This window comes from Onychomys torridus, chromosome 8 (genome assembly GCF_903995425.1).
Source record: "Onychomys torridus chromosome 8, mOncTor1.1, whole genome shotgun sequence".
Classification (NCBI taxonomy): domain Eukaryota; kingdom Metazoa; phylum Chordata; class Mammalia; order Rodentia; family Cricetidae; genus Onychomys; species Onychomys torridus.
In genome coordinates, this window is record NC_050450.1 from 87,575,537 (window position 1) to 87,588,013 (window position 12,477).

The following is a 12,477-nucleotide window of genomic DNA, read 5'->3' on the forward strand; positions in this document are numbered from 1 at the left end:
CTTGAGTTTAGAGATCCACCTGTCTCTGCCTCCTGAGTGTTGGGGTCAAAGGCATGTGCTGCTATGACTGGCTAGTACTTGCTATTAATTAGTCCATGATTTTGCTTCTTGACAAGACATGACCAAATTGCTAGCTTTTGCTAATGCCTCACTTCTAGGTTTTTCTAGAGTACTTCTGGGTCTTTGTTTTAGTCTCCTCTTCTTTAGTTTGCAGATTCCTGTTGGATAGGCTGTAGTTTTATTTGCCTTCCACCACAAGACTTCTCTCTTCAACCAAGGTCACGCTGGAATGTTGGGCAGCTGTTTCTTGGGTGGTGACAGTGAGGAGGGAGGGCATAGTTATTTTGTTTCTAGTGGGCCAATAACACTCCTCACTGATGCACAGGTAGGGCTCTTGTGCGCTTATCTTCAGTTGGGGATAGATAGTTCTCTATGACCAAGGACACAGCTGTCTCTTCCCAGATTTTCTGGGTCAGTAGGTTAAGTGGCTTCTCCAAGGGTCTCAGATACCAAATGTAGGATAGCATCCTCCAGGGTGACTCCCAAGGCACCTGCTGGTCCCACTAGGTCACCATACAGAGCTGTGATATCTGACTTTTGCTTCTTATTTAGAAGGAAGGTCCTCTTGATTTTTTTTTTTTCTTAGAAGAACACATGGAAAGGAGCCCCTGGCCTGCTTTCACCCTAGGAAATATGGGAACTTGCTACCTTAGAGAGTTTCTTCAGGTAATACCAGTATATCTCCTTCAGTTGCTACATCTTGTTAGGCAGGGAAGGAAGAGAAGGTTAGGGAGTGGAGAATATGGAGAGGGAAAAGGAAAGGGAATGGAGTCTGAGAAAGGACAATAAAGAAAACTCATTCAGAAGCTTTGTTTCTGTGACATCTTATTGAGATGTGTAGAAAATCAGCATTTTCTATGGTATTCTTATGTGCCTGGAAATGGTAGCCTATAGCTTAAAGGCATTGCTTAAGAAAATCCCTCCAAGCTTGATGCTCAACCTGAAAGGATCATTCCAATTAAAACAAGCCTTTCCAATGTTGCCAAACCAGGCTGCTCCCATTTGACTGGGTGCGTGGGTAGTTCCCATGAAGCTGTGAATCCTGCGTGAACACATTGACCAGGTATTTCCACCCAGCCAAATAGGTGAAGGATTCATTTCCTATAAAGACATTTGATTACAGTGTTGAAACAATGAACACTTGCCTGTGATGACGCTAATCTAGGACTCTGTGTTGTAGATGCTGATTGACTCAGCCTATGAATTCTTCCTAAAATGAGCTGTGTGTGTGTGTGTGTGTGTGTGTGTGTCACACTTTCCTTTGTTTCTGAACTTTATTATCCTCATTCTCTCTTATTTGAAGGGGACATTTGCTTTTAAAATGCCTTTTAATGACTAAAAAACTTTATTTTTAAATAAAATGATTAGAGTAAGATAAACGTAGCCAAGAAATAGGCTCATTTCTGCCTAGAGTAAGATTTGCTACATGGAAATCATGGGAGTTCTTAGGAAGACACTACAGTAACTAGTTGCTAAGGATCCTATAGAGAGAGCCGATACCATTCACAGCCTTTAAAAGATACTTGGAGGAGGGGTCTGAGGATGTTATTTCTGGCATCATGTCCTGTTTATAGATAGATGACTAGACACAACAGGGTGAGTCACATCGCAGCAAGGTGCGACTGTGATCTTTTGTAAGAGAAGCCAAGCAAGGACATTAGACTTGAAGAATCTACGCTGAGCACTCAAGAGTAAATGGAGAGAAGGCAAACAGTGCCTCTGGGACTGAGCCAGAGGTCAGTGTCTTGTAGTGGGTTCATGGTTGATTCCATTAGCTCCCCTGTTTGGGGCTTACTGCTGTCCAGAGCAGATGAGCTGGGATGTGAAGTAGAAGAAGGAGTTGGAGTTTCTCGTTGATCAATTGTTTTTTCCTCTAGACTCTTTACTGTGATATGAAGATGACAACTGCTGCGATCAAAATACCTTTCTAATGTTAATGCTCAGCCCAGGAGCTTGGATAAAGAGGACAGTTGGTGCTGACGGCACAAGGCTCCCAAAAGGTTTCTCATTAGATGCAGCAAGTAATGGGAATGGAACTCTGAAGAACTGAAAAGACATGAGAGTTGTTTGAACTGTTCAGAACTCTGAAGAATGAAAAAGCTGCATTTCTGCTAGAGGAGATTATGTAATATATACTACAACAAGGGAATTTGAAGTTCTTAGAGTTTGGTCTCATCATTGTGTGGCGCCGAGTGCTAACTTCTCTAACCAGTGGTTTCTTCAAGGGTTAGATGGGATTATCATTCGTAGCTACTTTAAGGTGGTTATGTGAACATCAAGTGAGTTCAAACACTTGCTAATGTATTGACTATTATTGGTTAACCCTAGCTTAGAGTCAGGTAAGTAGACAGTGGAAGAGGTGCTGTATGTGAAGGTGGACATCCATAAGGCTAATGTCAGAGTTCTCAAGATGGAAACGATCAGTGTATACTGTCTTCATATGTAGAAAGATCACAGTGGATCCTCATTCATGTACAGTTACTGTGTTAACTTAAAAAGATGGGGGAAATGTGTGTGTGTGTGTGTGTGTGTGTGTGTGTGTGTGTGTGTGTGCTTGTGTGTACACTAGAGCATGGGAGGAGCAGTGGTTGATGTTGGGTGTCTTCTCTTATCACTCTTTATTTCAGCCTTTTAGAAGACAATGTCTCACTGAACCTATAGCTCACTGATTGGCTAGCCTGGGTAACCACAACTCCAGTGGTCCTCCTGTATTGGCCTTTCCCGCACTGGGGTTGCAGGGGTGGATAACTGCACCTGGCTCTGTAAGTTGGTTCTGTGGATCCCGACTCAAGTTCTCACACTGCTGGCCTATTGCTGAAGTATGTGAGAAACAAACAAGAGACACATAAATGAGTCCTATACCTTCCCCCATCCCCCCCGCCCCCATGGCTGTTTATAGGATACTTATTTTGCTATCTAGAAAATTCCAGACTTCACACTGCCCTCCGCCCCTTTTTTTGGCCATAGATATACAAAATCCTGTAGATTTTTTTTTACATGCTTTTATACAAAGAAGGCAATTAAAAAATGATAGGCCTTTGAGGTGCCAGATCCTCTCTTCATTATGCAGGTCATAATCTTTTTTTCAGCATTGGTGGCATGGGGGTATTTTGGTTGGTGTAGGAGAAAGATTTTTTTTTTTTTTTGCATGAACAGAGAGTCATTACCTCATCAGCCCAAGGTTAGAGATTCATAAACCCTGGATTCGGGTGGAATCAAAATCTCAGAGCGAGGTGAGCAGCTCTCACCTCTTGTTGAATGGATTTCCAGTTAGTGTTGATGTGTGTCCCAGGAAGGATCCAGCACTGAGTCAAACCAAAGGAAATCACCATGGATAGAAACAACACATGTCTAGGGTCTAATTTAGGGACTAAGAATGCATCTCTACCTAGCACTATACATCATTTTCAGAGCCTGGTCACCATCATTAGCCCATTGAACCCTTCCACTACGTGCCAGGCAGAGCCAATGTTCTTAAGTCCCTTTTAAAACTCAAGGTTACCCACAGACTGGGTGGAGGCTGTTCGTGGTTTCTGAGTGCCAGTTCTTCACTCTTCCCACACTTCCACCTTGCAGGCTGAGATAACATGCAGGGAGGGGCTGACAGGCACTACTCTGTATTTTTCAGTGAGAAATTAGCAACAGAAGATCCTTCTGGGAGTTCTGCATTCTGCCTGCTTTGTGTAAGCCACTGCTTGTCTGGAGGAAGCACGTGAACTGTGAGTTCAACAAGGCAAGTGTCTTTGATGTGAGCATCAACTGGTATCTGATACATACCCTTAAGAATTCAAAAATGCTTTATTAATATAATTGTGGGTATAATCACAGGAAATGTTCTCTTTTTATTCCCCCCAACATTGGACACTGTTAAAACTTCCAAATCATGACTGGATAACTAAATTTACCAAGAAAAAATTTTTAAAAATGAATCACAAAAGAAAATGAGGTCTAGGCTGCAGCTAGCGGGAAACGTACATAATGATCATGTACAGAGTGGGTTCCATGTGACCTTCACAACAGCCCTGTGAAGTAGGCATGGTCCTCATTGAGCAAACAAGGGAATCAATTGAGAGAAGGCTGAATGCTTTGTGTGATATCATGGTAGGAAATAGGTGGGTTTAGGACATCAGGTCTTGGGACTTTACATTTTATGTTTGATTTAGATGTTTTTTTTTTTTTTTTTTTAACTAATACCTTTGAAAAGCTTCAATAATTTTTTTCAAAGAATGACTTACCTACTCTGTGGCTCTCTTCTAAAAGTTGTGACACTGGCTAGTGTAGAATGGTGGCTGCTGGCATGTGGAGCAGGCTCTTGCTTGCAAGCAGAGATTACTCACTAATGCTCTTTTGGAAAGTTTGTGGATGGTAATTCCATCTCTCTCTGGTAGATAGACTGAGGCAGGAATCTAAGCTATTTTGTCATTGTTACCCATCAGGTCTTATGTCTTGAGAAATCCAGCTCTATGCCCCTTGTCAAATAAGCAGATCAAACTCCTATACCCTAAGGGATAGAAAGAGAAATAGCCAACATTTAATGAAAGGACTCAGGCTATTGCTTCATAATGATGCCATAGACAAAGCTCTAGATTCACCCCACACAACTAGTCCTGATTCTTAAAGACATTTGGAAGGGAGCCTTGTGGTTCCCAAAGTTTCAGAGACTATACATATCTGTCACATGTGAAGGCATAGGCCTCTAATCCCAGATGTGTTGGAGACTGAGGCAGGGAGATCATCTGCAAGTTTAAGTCCCACCTGGGATACAGAGTAAGTTCAAGGTCAGCCTTGGCAATTTAGTAAGACCAAACCTGAAAATAAAACATGAAAGTAAGGGTGGGGGAAGAGTGTAGAGCATGTAGAAAGCCCCCCAGTACCTCAAAGTTACTTTTCGTGAAGGGAGTATATACTAGTACAGATAAGCAATGGCTGAGGTAGTAAAGGTCAGCAGGATCCAGGCTTGTCATTGCTTCTTTCCTGGAAACTAGACTCTAGGGTCTTTTTTTAAATTTATTCTGTTCCTGTGTTGGCTTCATTCTATATCCAGAGAAAGAATCTAGAAGGCAAGGACGTGGCTTTTTACCTTCACGTGCCAATTGCCAAAACCAACCCCAGAACTTGTCTGACTGGCTCTGCAGAGGCACAAGATAAACAAGGCTTGACTAAACAAAAGGAAAACCTGCCTGTCCATCACATAGCTAGGCAAGCAATGTAGGACATCTTTGTGGGCACTCGCTACATCAGTTCCCATCCCAGCGACAATGCAAAATGTCCTTCCAGAGAAATGTGACTTATTATCATATTGGCGGCAGTGACTTAGGGAATGAGAAGAGTAAAGGTTGGAGACCCACTGTAGTAGAGAAGAAGCTAGGTACCTTAAGGGACTTTCTTAAACCTTTTGGGCAGGAGCATACACTGGCCTTTCTTTCATGAATGTGGGTCATTCTCGTCACCTTGGGATGCTAGACTCTGGCAGGTCTGATGATGTAACAAGGCTGCACATGCTCATGAGAAGAAATGACCTTCCCATCCTTGATCTCCTTGGTGATGGTGCATATCTTAACCAGTATCCTGGATGGGGGTCCAGAGGCACTGCAGGGCTTGTGAATCCAAGGGAGGGATGAGGATGTATAAATTGGGGCAAAACACTCCATAGCTCTGGCCTGGCAGGACAGCTCACATTTGGTGCCACATGGGTTACAGGGAAGCCTAAGTAGAAAGAACAACAAGAAGAACAGAATTTTAGCTATGATTAAGGAAGGGCAGTACTAGCTATGGAGAAGATGGGTGTGGCTAAGTTGTCAATACTTGTCACTCAAAATAAGCACTGCTAAATGCTTATTCGTTCATTTTGTGCTGTGGTTACAGGAGAAGAAGCAGAATCAGAGAAGATCTGTTGGAAGACAGCATCCCGGCTTCAGAAGTGTTACCTGGTCTAAGCTTCCACTCTAGCCCCATGGGAAACACACTGCGCCAGCAGTCGAAACAGGGGCAGGGCCCAGCTCTCTTGTTTGCTAGTGGGCGATGTTGGGTGAACCAGTCAGCAGCCCTCCTAAGCTTTAGTTTTGCATGGGCAGAATGGACATAATGGGAACTAAACTCACGGATCAACATGGGTTCACAGCAAGTGGAGGGGCTTACTATCTGGAAAATGGAGATGAGTTAGATAATTTTCTTGTGTGGGGGAAATTTTTCTTATAATTAGTGGTGATCTGAATCCCACTTATGGGGGAGTCTTTAGCACATCACCAGTAAGTGTGGAAGTGCCCTTTTGATGTGTCTAAGCATTTTTTTTTTTTTTTAAGAAAATTGGAGTAGCCAGCAGTTTGTAGTATACTCTTTTTGAGACATGATTCTAATTGGCTAACTTGTGGCCTTTTGCCATACTGTAGTTCTTTAAAGGAACAGCATCAGTTAACACAGCGCTTGTGCTGTGTGCACATGCCAATTAAGAGGATGCAGTGAACAGAGGCGACTGATTATTTGAGGGCAGTTGGTATCCTTTGCAATTTTAACAAAGCCTTTGTGGGGTTAGTTTGGTCTGAGTTACTCCAAGAACTCATGATTAACGTCGAGTTCTTTATGGCTTATTATCATTAAAGACAAAACAAAACAAAAAACTTTTTATTTTTGGAAAAGAAAGAATTCTGAAACATCCTTTCTTTCACATGTCAGCATGCTCCTATTGGGGTAAAGGGCAATATCTAGACAGGGTTGGGGGTTTCAGCCTGAGCACTGTGGTCCCCTACGGGACCAAGGTTGTCCTTTTGCATTTCAGCAAAGTTCCATGCTCATCTTAGACTAGAGGTTCTCAACCTTCCGAGTACTGTGATCCTTTAACACAGTTCCTCATGTCGTGGTGACCCTCAGCCTAACAACCATTTCTGTTGCTGTTTCATAACTGTAATATTGCTACTGTTATGAATTGTAATGTAAATATTTGATATTTCTGAGTTCTTAGGAGATCCCTGTGAAAAGGCTGTTTTGCTCCAAGGGATCTTGACCCACCCACAGGTTCAGAACTGCTGTCTTAGTAGAATGCAACCTATAAGGAACTAATTCAGCATGTTGCTCTTCAAACCAGTCTAGTTCTGCCCACATCTCAAATTGGGACTAGGTTACAATTGTAGGTCTTTAGAGAATATTTGATAATCTCCACCTAGATTTTCCCATCATTGCCAAGAAGATCAAAGCATTGTTCTCTGATGCTCCTTCTGTGTGTGTGTGTGTGTGTGTGTGTGTGTGTGTGTGTATCTTTCTCATGTATGTTGTTTTAGTTTTACATACCTGCCATCCAAGCTCTCCAGAAGGCTGCGGTAGGTGGTGATCTCACACTCCAGCCGGGACTTGATGTCCAGCAGAACTTGATATTCCTGGTTCTGTCTTTCCAGGGCACCCCGGATATCTGTCACCTGAGCCTCCAGGTTATGGATCAGACCCTGGATCTGGGCCAGCAGGGTTGTGTAGCGGGCCTCTGTTTCTGTCAGGATGCATTCCTGGGAATCTCTCTAAGGAAGAGGAGGAAAACAGATTCAAATGTTGACTCCCTTAAAATTACCTTAAGGTCATTTTAAACAACAGTTTCTTTGTGACAGTGCCAATAACTCTCAAAGCCCTCTATTACTTCTTAACCAAATACATCCAAGACAAAAATGGTAATTTTTCTTTCCTTTAATCCCTCTTTTTAAAATCTCTTTGGTTCATTCCTCCCCCGCCATTTTTTGCCACTTAATCTCTTACCCTCTGGCTCACGAGAGAGAGAAAAAAATCCACCTCACTTCATTCAAACCCAGGCATTAAAATCATACCAAGACACCTCATTCAGCCAGCATTTGAGTCTTTCAAAGGAAGTGAGCAATGTTTAACTACAGACATTTCCCTCAGTGGGCCAACTCCTTCAGAAGTGGGTCAGTTCCTTTATAAGTGCGTCAATTTCTTTATAAGTAAAATGTGAGTGTTGAAATTTGAATGTGTCAAGTTCTTTCTTGTTCTGCCATTTTGTAAGTCTACATATAATGATGGGATTTTAGGTTTTAATAACCCTGGCTATTCACATGATTTTTTATAGATGAGAAAAATGAGGTTCGATGAGTTGCCCAACATCACATGACTAGGAGGAGATGAAACCTGGGGCCAGGTTTTCCTAGGCCCCGCCCCCAGCAGGCCATTTGAGTGCTATCTTATTTCAGAGACATGGTCTCAGGAAGCAGAGGTGGTGCTGGCCCTGGGATCTGATCCCAACATGTTTCTTTGGCGACTTGGAGAAGGCCACTCACTTCTTTTAGATCTCAGAGTCTCTATCTGTGAACTAGGTGTGATGGCGCTTAGTGTGGATCTGGCTTGGGAAAGTCCTCCATGTTCTTGGAACCCCACCAATAAAGTTGGTTAATGGTTTACATCATCTCTTCCAGAACTTTGTTTCAGAATTCTAACTTGATAGCTTATTAATAATGCTTTGCAGAAAATAAATCAAACGCTCTCCTGTTGTTTCCAAAAGTGTTTTCCATGGGTTATGACCACCATGACACACTCTTGGGGCACAGAAAGAGCTTCTGCAATCAAATAAGTTTTGGAATGCTGAGTACTGCATATATCTCCTTCTTGGAGGTCCACATCATCTTGTAGGCTAGCTTGTAGAAAGGCTAACCTTGGTGCAAGCCAACATTTCCAAGACTTACTCGACCATGAAGTTCTTTTCTAGCCACAGACCCTTTAACCAACAGGGACACAGTCTGGGAAACAGTGAACCACTCAGATATCAGGGAGTGTTGCCCCCAGGGTAAGGTTAGGCTTGGTCAGCCCCTGGGTACCATTCGGTGCTGGGCCTGCAGTTCGACTTCGAGGGCACTCATGGTACGTCTCAGTTCTATGACGTCCTTCTGGCAGCACTGCTGTTGTTGAGAGCTGGTCACTACTTGTTGGTTCAGTTCCTCCATCTGAAACACAGAGATTCCGGGTATTTTACAAGGAAGCATGACTCACAGAAGGACTCCTAGAAATGTCAGAGCTTTTGACTTGTTGTTCTCCCCACCTGTGTGTTGAACCATTGTTCTACGTCTTTACGGTTTGTCTCTACGATGGACTCGTAGCGACATCTCATTTCTTGGAGAATTTGATTTAGGTCAACGGAAGGTGCAGCTGTAACTTCGATGTTGATTCTGTCCCCCAGTTGGCACTGTAAGGAATTGATTTCCTACGGAAGGAAAGAAGAATGTGGATTACTTAGCCAATATATGACCCTTCCCTACTGTGTTCTTGTTTCAATCTGACAGAAATAATTTGGTCTAATTGGGTCTGGAATACAGCCCACAACAAAGGGTACATGATTTATAGGTGTTATTCAGATGCCCTACAATGATTGAAGATGATTTCAGGTATGACTCTGTGCATCAATACGTGCAAAAAAGAGAGAAGGAATTGACTAACAAGATCAGAGTTTCATAAATGTTAAGATCATTTCTAGAGAAGAAGGGAGGCAGTAACATGGAGGTGGGCATTATGTGGAAAGACCACTATATCCATGATGCCCATATGAACTTGTGCCAGAACTGGCTTTTTCCAGTAGGAGATGGCAGAAGTCTATTTAAGGATTTCTACAAAAACTGGTGAAGATGAGGAAATTGGGATGATGGAGAATATTCTACCCACATGGCAGTAGACGTAATATAGTAAGTTGGTTGTATGGGCTGTAGCAGTATAATCAAGATAGACAAATGGAGGAGGATACACTTTGTTATGTACAACTCAGAGGAACTGTTGATAATTTTAGGGGTTTAGCTTGTGCTGACTCTTGGTCTTTTTCTCACCTCTTCATGGTTGCTTTTGAGGCACAGAAGCTCCTCTGTCAGAGACTGGACTCGAGCCTCCAGGTCAGCCTTACTCAAAGTCAGCACATCCAAGATCTGCTTCAGGCCCTTGGTGTCAGCTTCCATGAGCTGGCGTAGCGATAACTCAGCTTCATAGCTTTAAAAAAAAAAAGGCATTAGAAAGGAGATGTACAAGGCAAGCTCAGCAGAACTCTTGGCTTCATTCTCCTCTGGGACACTCACTGAGTGTTTCTATGGAAGAGTTTATTCTTTGTAGAAGTGAAACCATTTGATCCATATCATGACTTAGTTGTTATGCTTAAGAATGATGCCACCTTGCTATCTTTTGAGAGGGGGGAATTTATTTTCCTTCTTTTGCTCCCAAAGACAACACAATGAAAGATAACCATTGGGTTTGGGGTCAGGAGCTTGGGTCTGCATTTTTGGCTCTGTCTCATATTACAAACCTTTGTGTAAGTTTCTTCCTCATTATACCAAGGTGGTTTGTTTTTGTTTTGTTTTTGGTTTTTGGTTTTTGGTTTTTTTTTTTTTTTTTTTTTTTTTGGCCTGGAGCAAGGTTACAAGATATTGGCCCTACCTATTTTACTTCAGGTAATCCTGTGTGTCTGTATGTCATCACGGCAGGAGCTGTGTGCAATGTTAGGGCAATTAACTAATCACATGAATCTGAAGGTCTTTTCTGGGTTAGCGCTGACAGGCTAAGGCTTAGAGGATGCGGGGACAGTCTCCCTGGGAGTGTTTAAGTCAGACTCGGGGTGAATGCTACCACCGGTGACAGTGCTGGGCAGGCTTACTTGGCTCTCAAGTCATCTGCAGCCAGTTTGGTGTTGTCAATTTGTGAGACCAGTCTGGAATTCTCAGCCTTGGCACACAAGATCTAGAATTAAGAGATTGAACACACAAATGAGACAAACACCAGGATCCCTACTTTAAGAACCAAAGGGCCATGTGCTCCAGTTAGTCCAAGACTAATTAGAATTTTTCCTGAATCTTCAGAGAGATGCTTAAGAAGTGGGGGAAACACTGGAGAGTCAGAGTTCTTGTTATTTTCCTGAGATTATCAGAAAGCCATGCAAATTAAAAACATCTGTGTATGTTTTTCTATTAAAATAGAGTATCTTTTCTAATTTTTCTCCAGTTTACTATGACATACTACAATGCAAATTCTTGAGTCCCAGAATATTTTCTTAGAGCCTAGAATGGTGGCTGGAACATTTTTGTCAGTGTTCAGTAAATATTTGTTGAAAAAAAAAATGAAGTAAACCCAGGTGTGTAGCAGCAATCACTGGACAGGAAACTGAGGTTTGTATAGAGACACACTATTTAAATACTGTGAAGATGACTACATGGACATTAAAGGTACTAGTAGTTATAACACAGATAAAAGCTAAGATTATTTGGAGACTTTAAAAAGCAAAATAGCTTCTCAGAGCCCTGATCTCTTATTTTTATTTCAGATGTGGTAGTAACTCATTAGCTTTCAATCCCAAGTTATTTGGTTATAAAATGGCAGAAAACACAATAAATAAAAAGATATAGAGAACTTTGTACATCTCAAGATGAATTTCACTCAAGGGATTCCTTCCTTCCTTCCTTCCTTCCTTCCTTCCTTCCTTCCTTCCTTCCTTCCTTCCTTCCTTTCCTTCCTTCCTTATTTTTATTTTATTTTATTTATTTTTTTTAGACAAGGTTTTCCTGTGAAGCTCTGGCTGTCCTGAATCTCACTCTGTAGACCAAGCTGGCCTCGAACTAACAGAGATCTGCCTGCTTCTGCCTCCCGAGTGCTGGGATTAAAGGCAAGTGCACTGCAATGACTAGTCTCTTCTTTTATTCTTAAAAATGTACCAGCATAGAAGGTTCTAGAAAGACTAAAATGTAACAGATAACAGTGGCTTAGAGACCATTGACTCATAGTTTGATTCAGCACTTTGCTGAGTCCTTACCTTCTGCTGCAGCTCCTCAATGGTGGTGTAGTAGGACAGGTAGTCGGGACACAGGACAGGGAGCGCCTTGCTGCACTCCTCCTGGATTTTATCTTCTAGTTCAGAGTTTTCCCCTTCCAGCATCCGCACCTTTTCCAGGTAGTTAGCAAGGCGTTCATTCAACATCTGCATGGTCTCTTTCTCATGACTGTTAATGCCTTCACCACACAGGCTGCAGTCTTCCAGGCAGGGATGAAAGCTGTAGGTTCTTATCAAGTAGTGAGGGGTACGATAAAGGCAAGGGGTGGGTCGACAGCCCTGGCCCTGGGGAGTTCTTTGAGCATGGCCAGTTGACTGGCCACTGGGACAACAGCTGTTCTTAGAAGAGCTGGTCCTAAAATTTGTTTTCCCAGAGCAGTTTGGGGGTGCCGTTGAAGAAGAAATAGTTACTGTAGAACCCTTGGTATCCATAGTGTGTGTCCAGCTTCAGGTTGTCCCAGTGTTTGTGGTTCCTACCCAAAGCACCCTGATCCTAAATGCCAAGCCTGTGGCTTTTCCTCTTTGAAGTGCTTATATAGCTTCCCTCCCTGTGGTGACACAGGAGGTGGGGTGTTTTCCTTTCTAATGTTTATATCGAATCCCACAGGAACATCTCATTAATCTGCTTTTTA

General features: G+C 42.6%; 1 protein-coding gene across 1 annotated transcript; it reads right to left on the minus strand.

The window, feature by feature from the left end:
* Positions 1-5,519: 5,519 nt before the first annotated feature.
* Positions 5,520-12,277, minus strand: Krt39 (keratin 39). The gene is made up of 7 exons (XM_036197570.1): positions 11,828-12,277; positions 10,679-10,761; positions 9,864-10,020; positions 9,089-9,250; positions 8,868-8,993; positions 7,345-7,565; positions 5,520-5,766 (listed from the first exon to the last, which is right to left on the minus strand). Exons 1-7 carry the CDS (start codon positions 12,275-12,277, stop codon positions 5,520-5,522), a joined length of 1,446 nt encoding a protein of 481 aa, XP_036053463.1.
* Between the last annotated feature and the right edge of the window lie 200 nt (positions 12,278-12,477).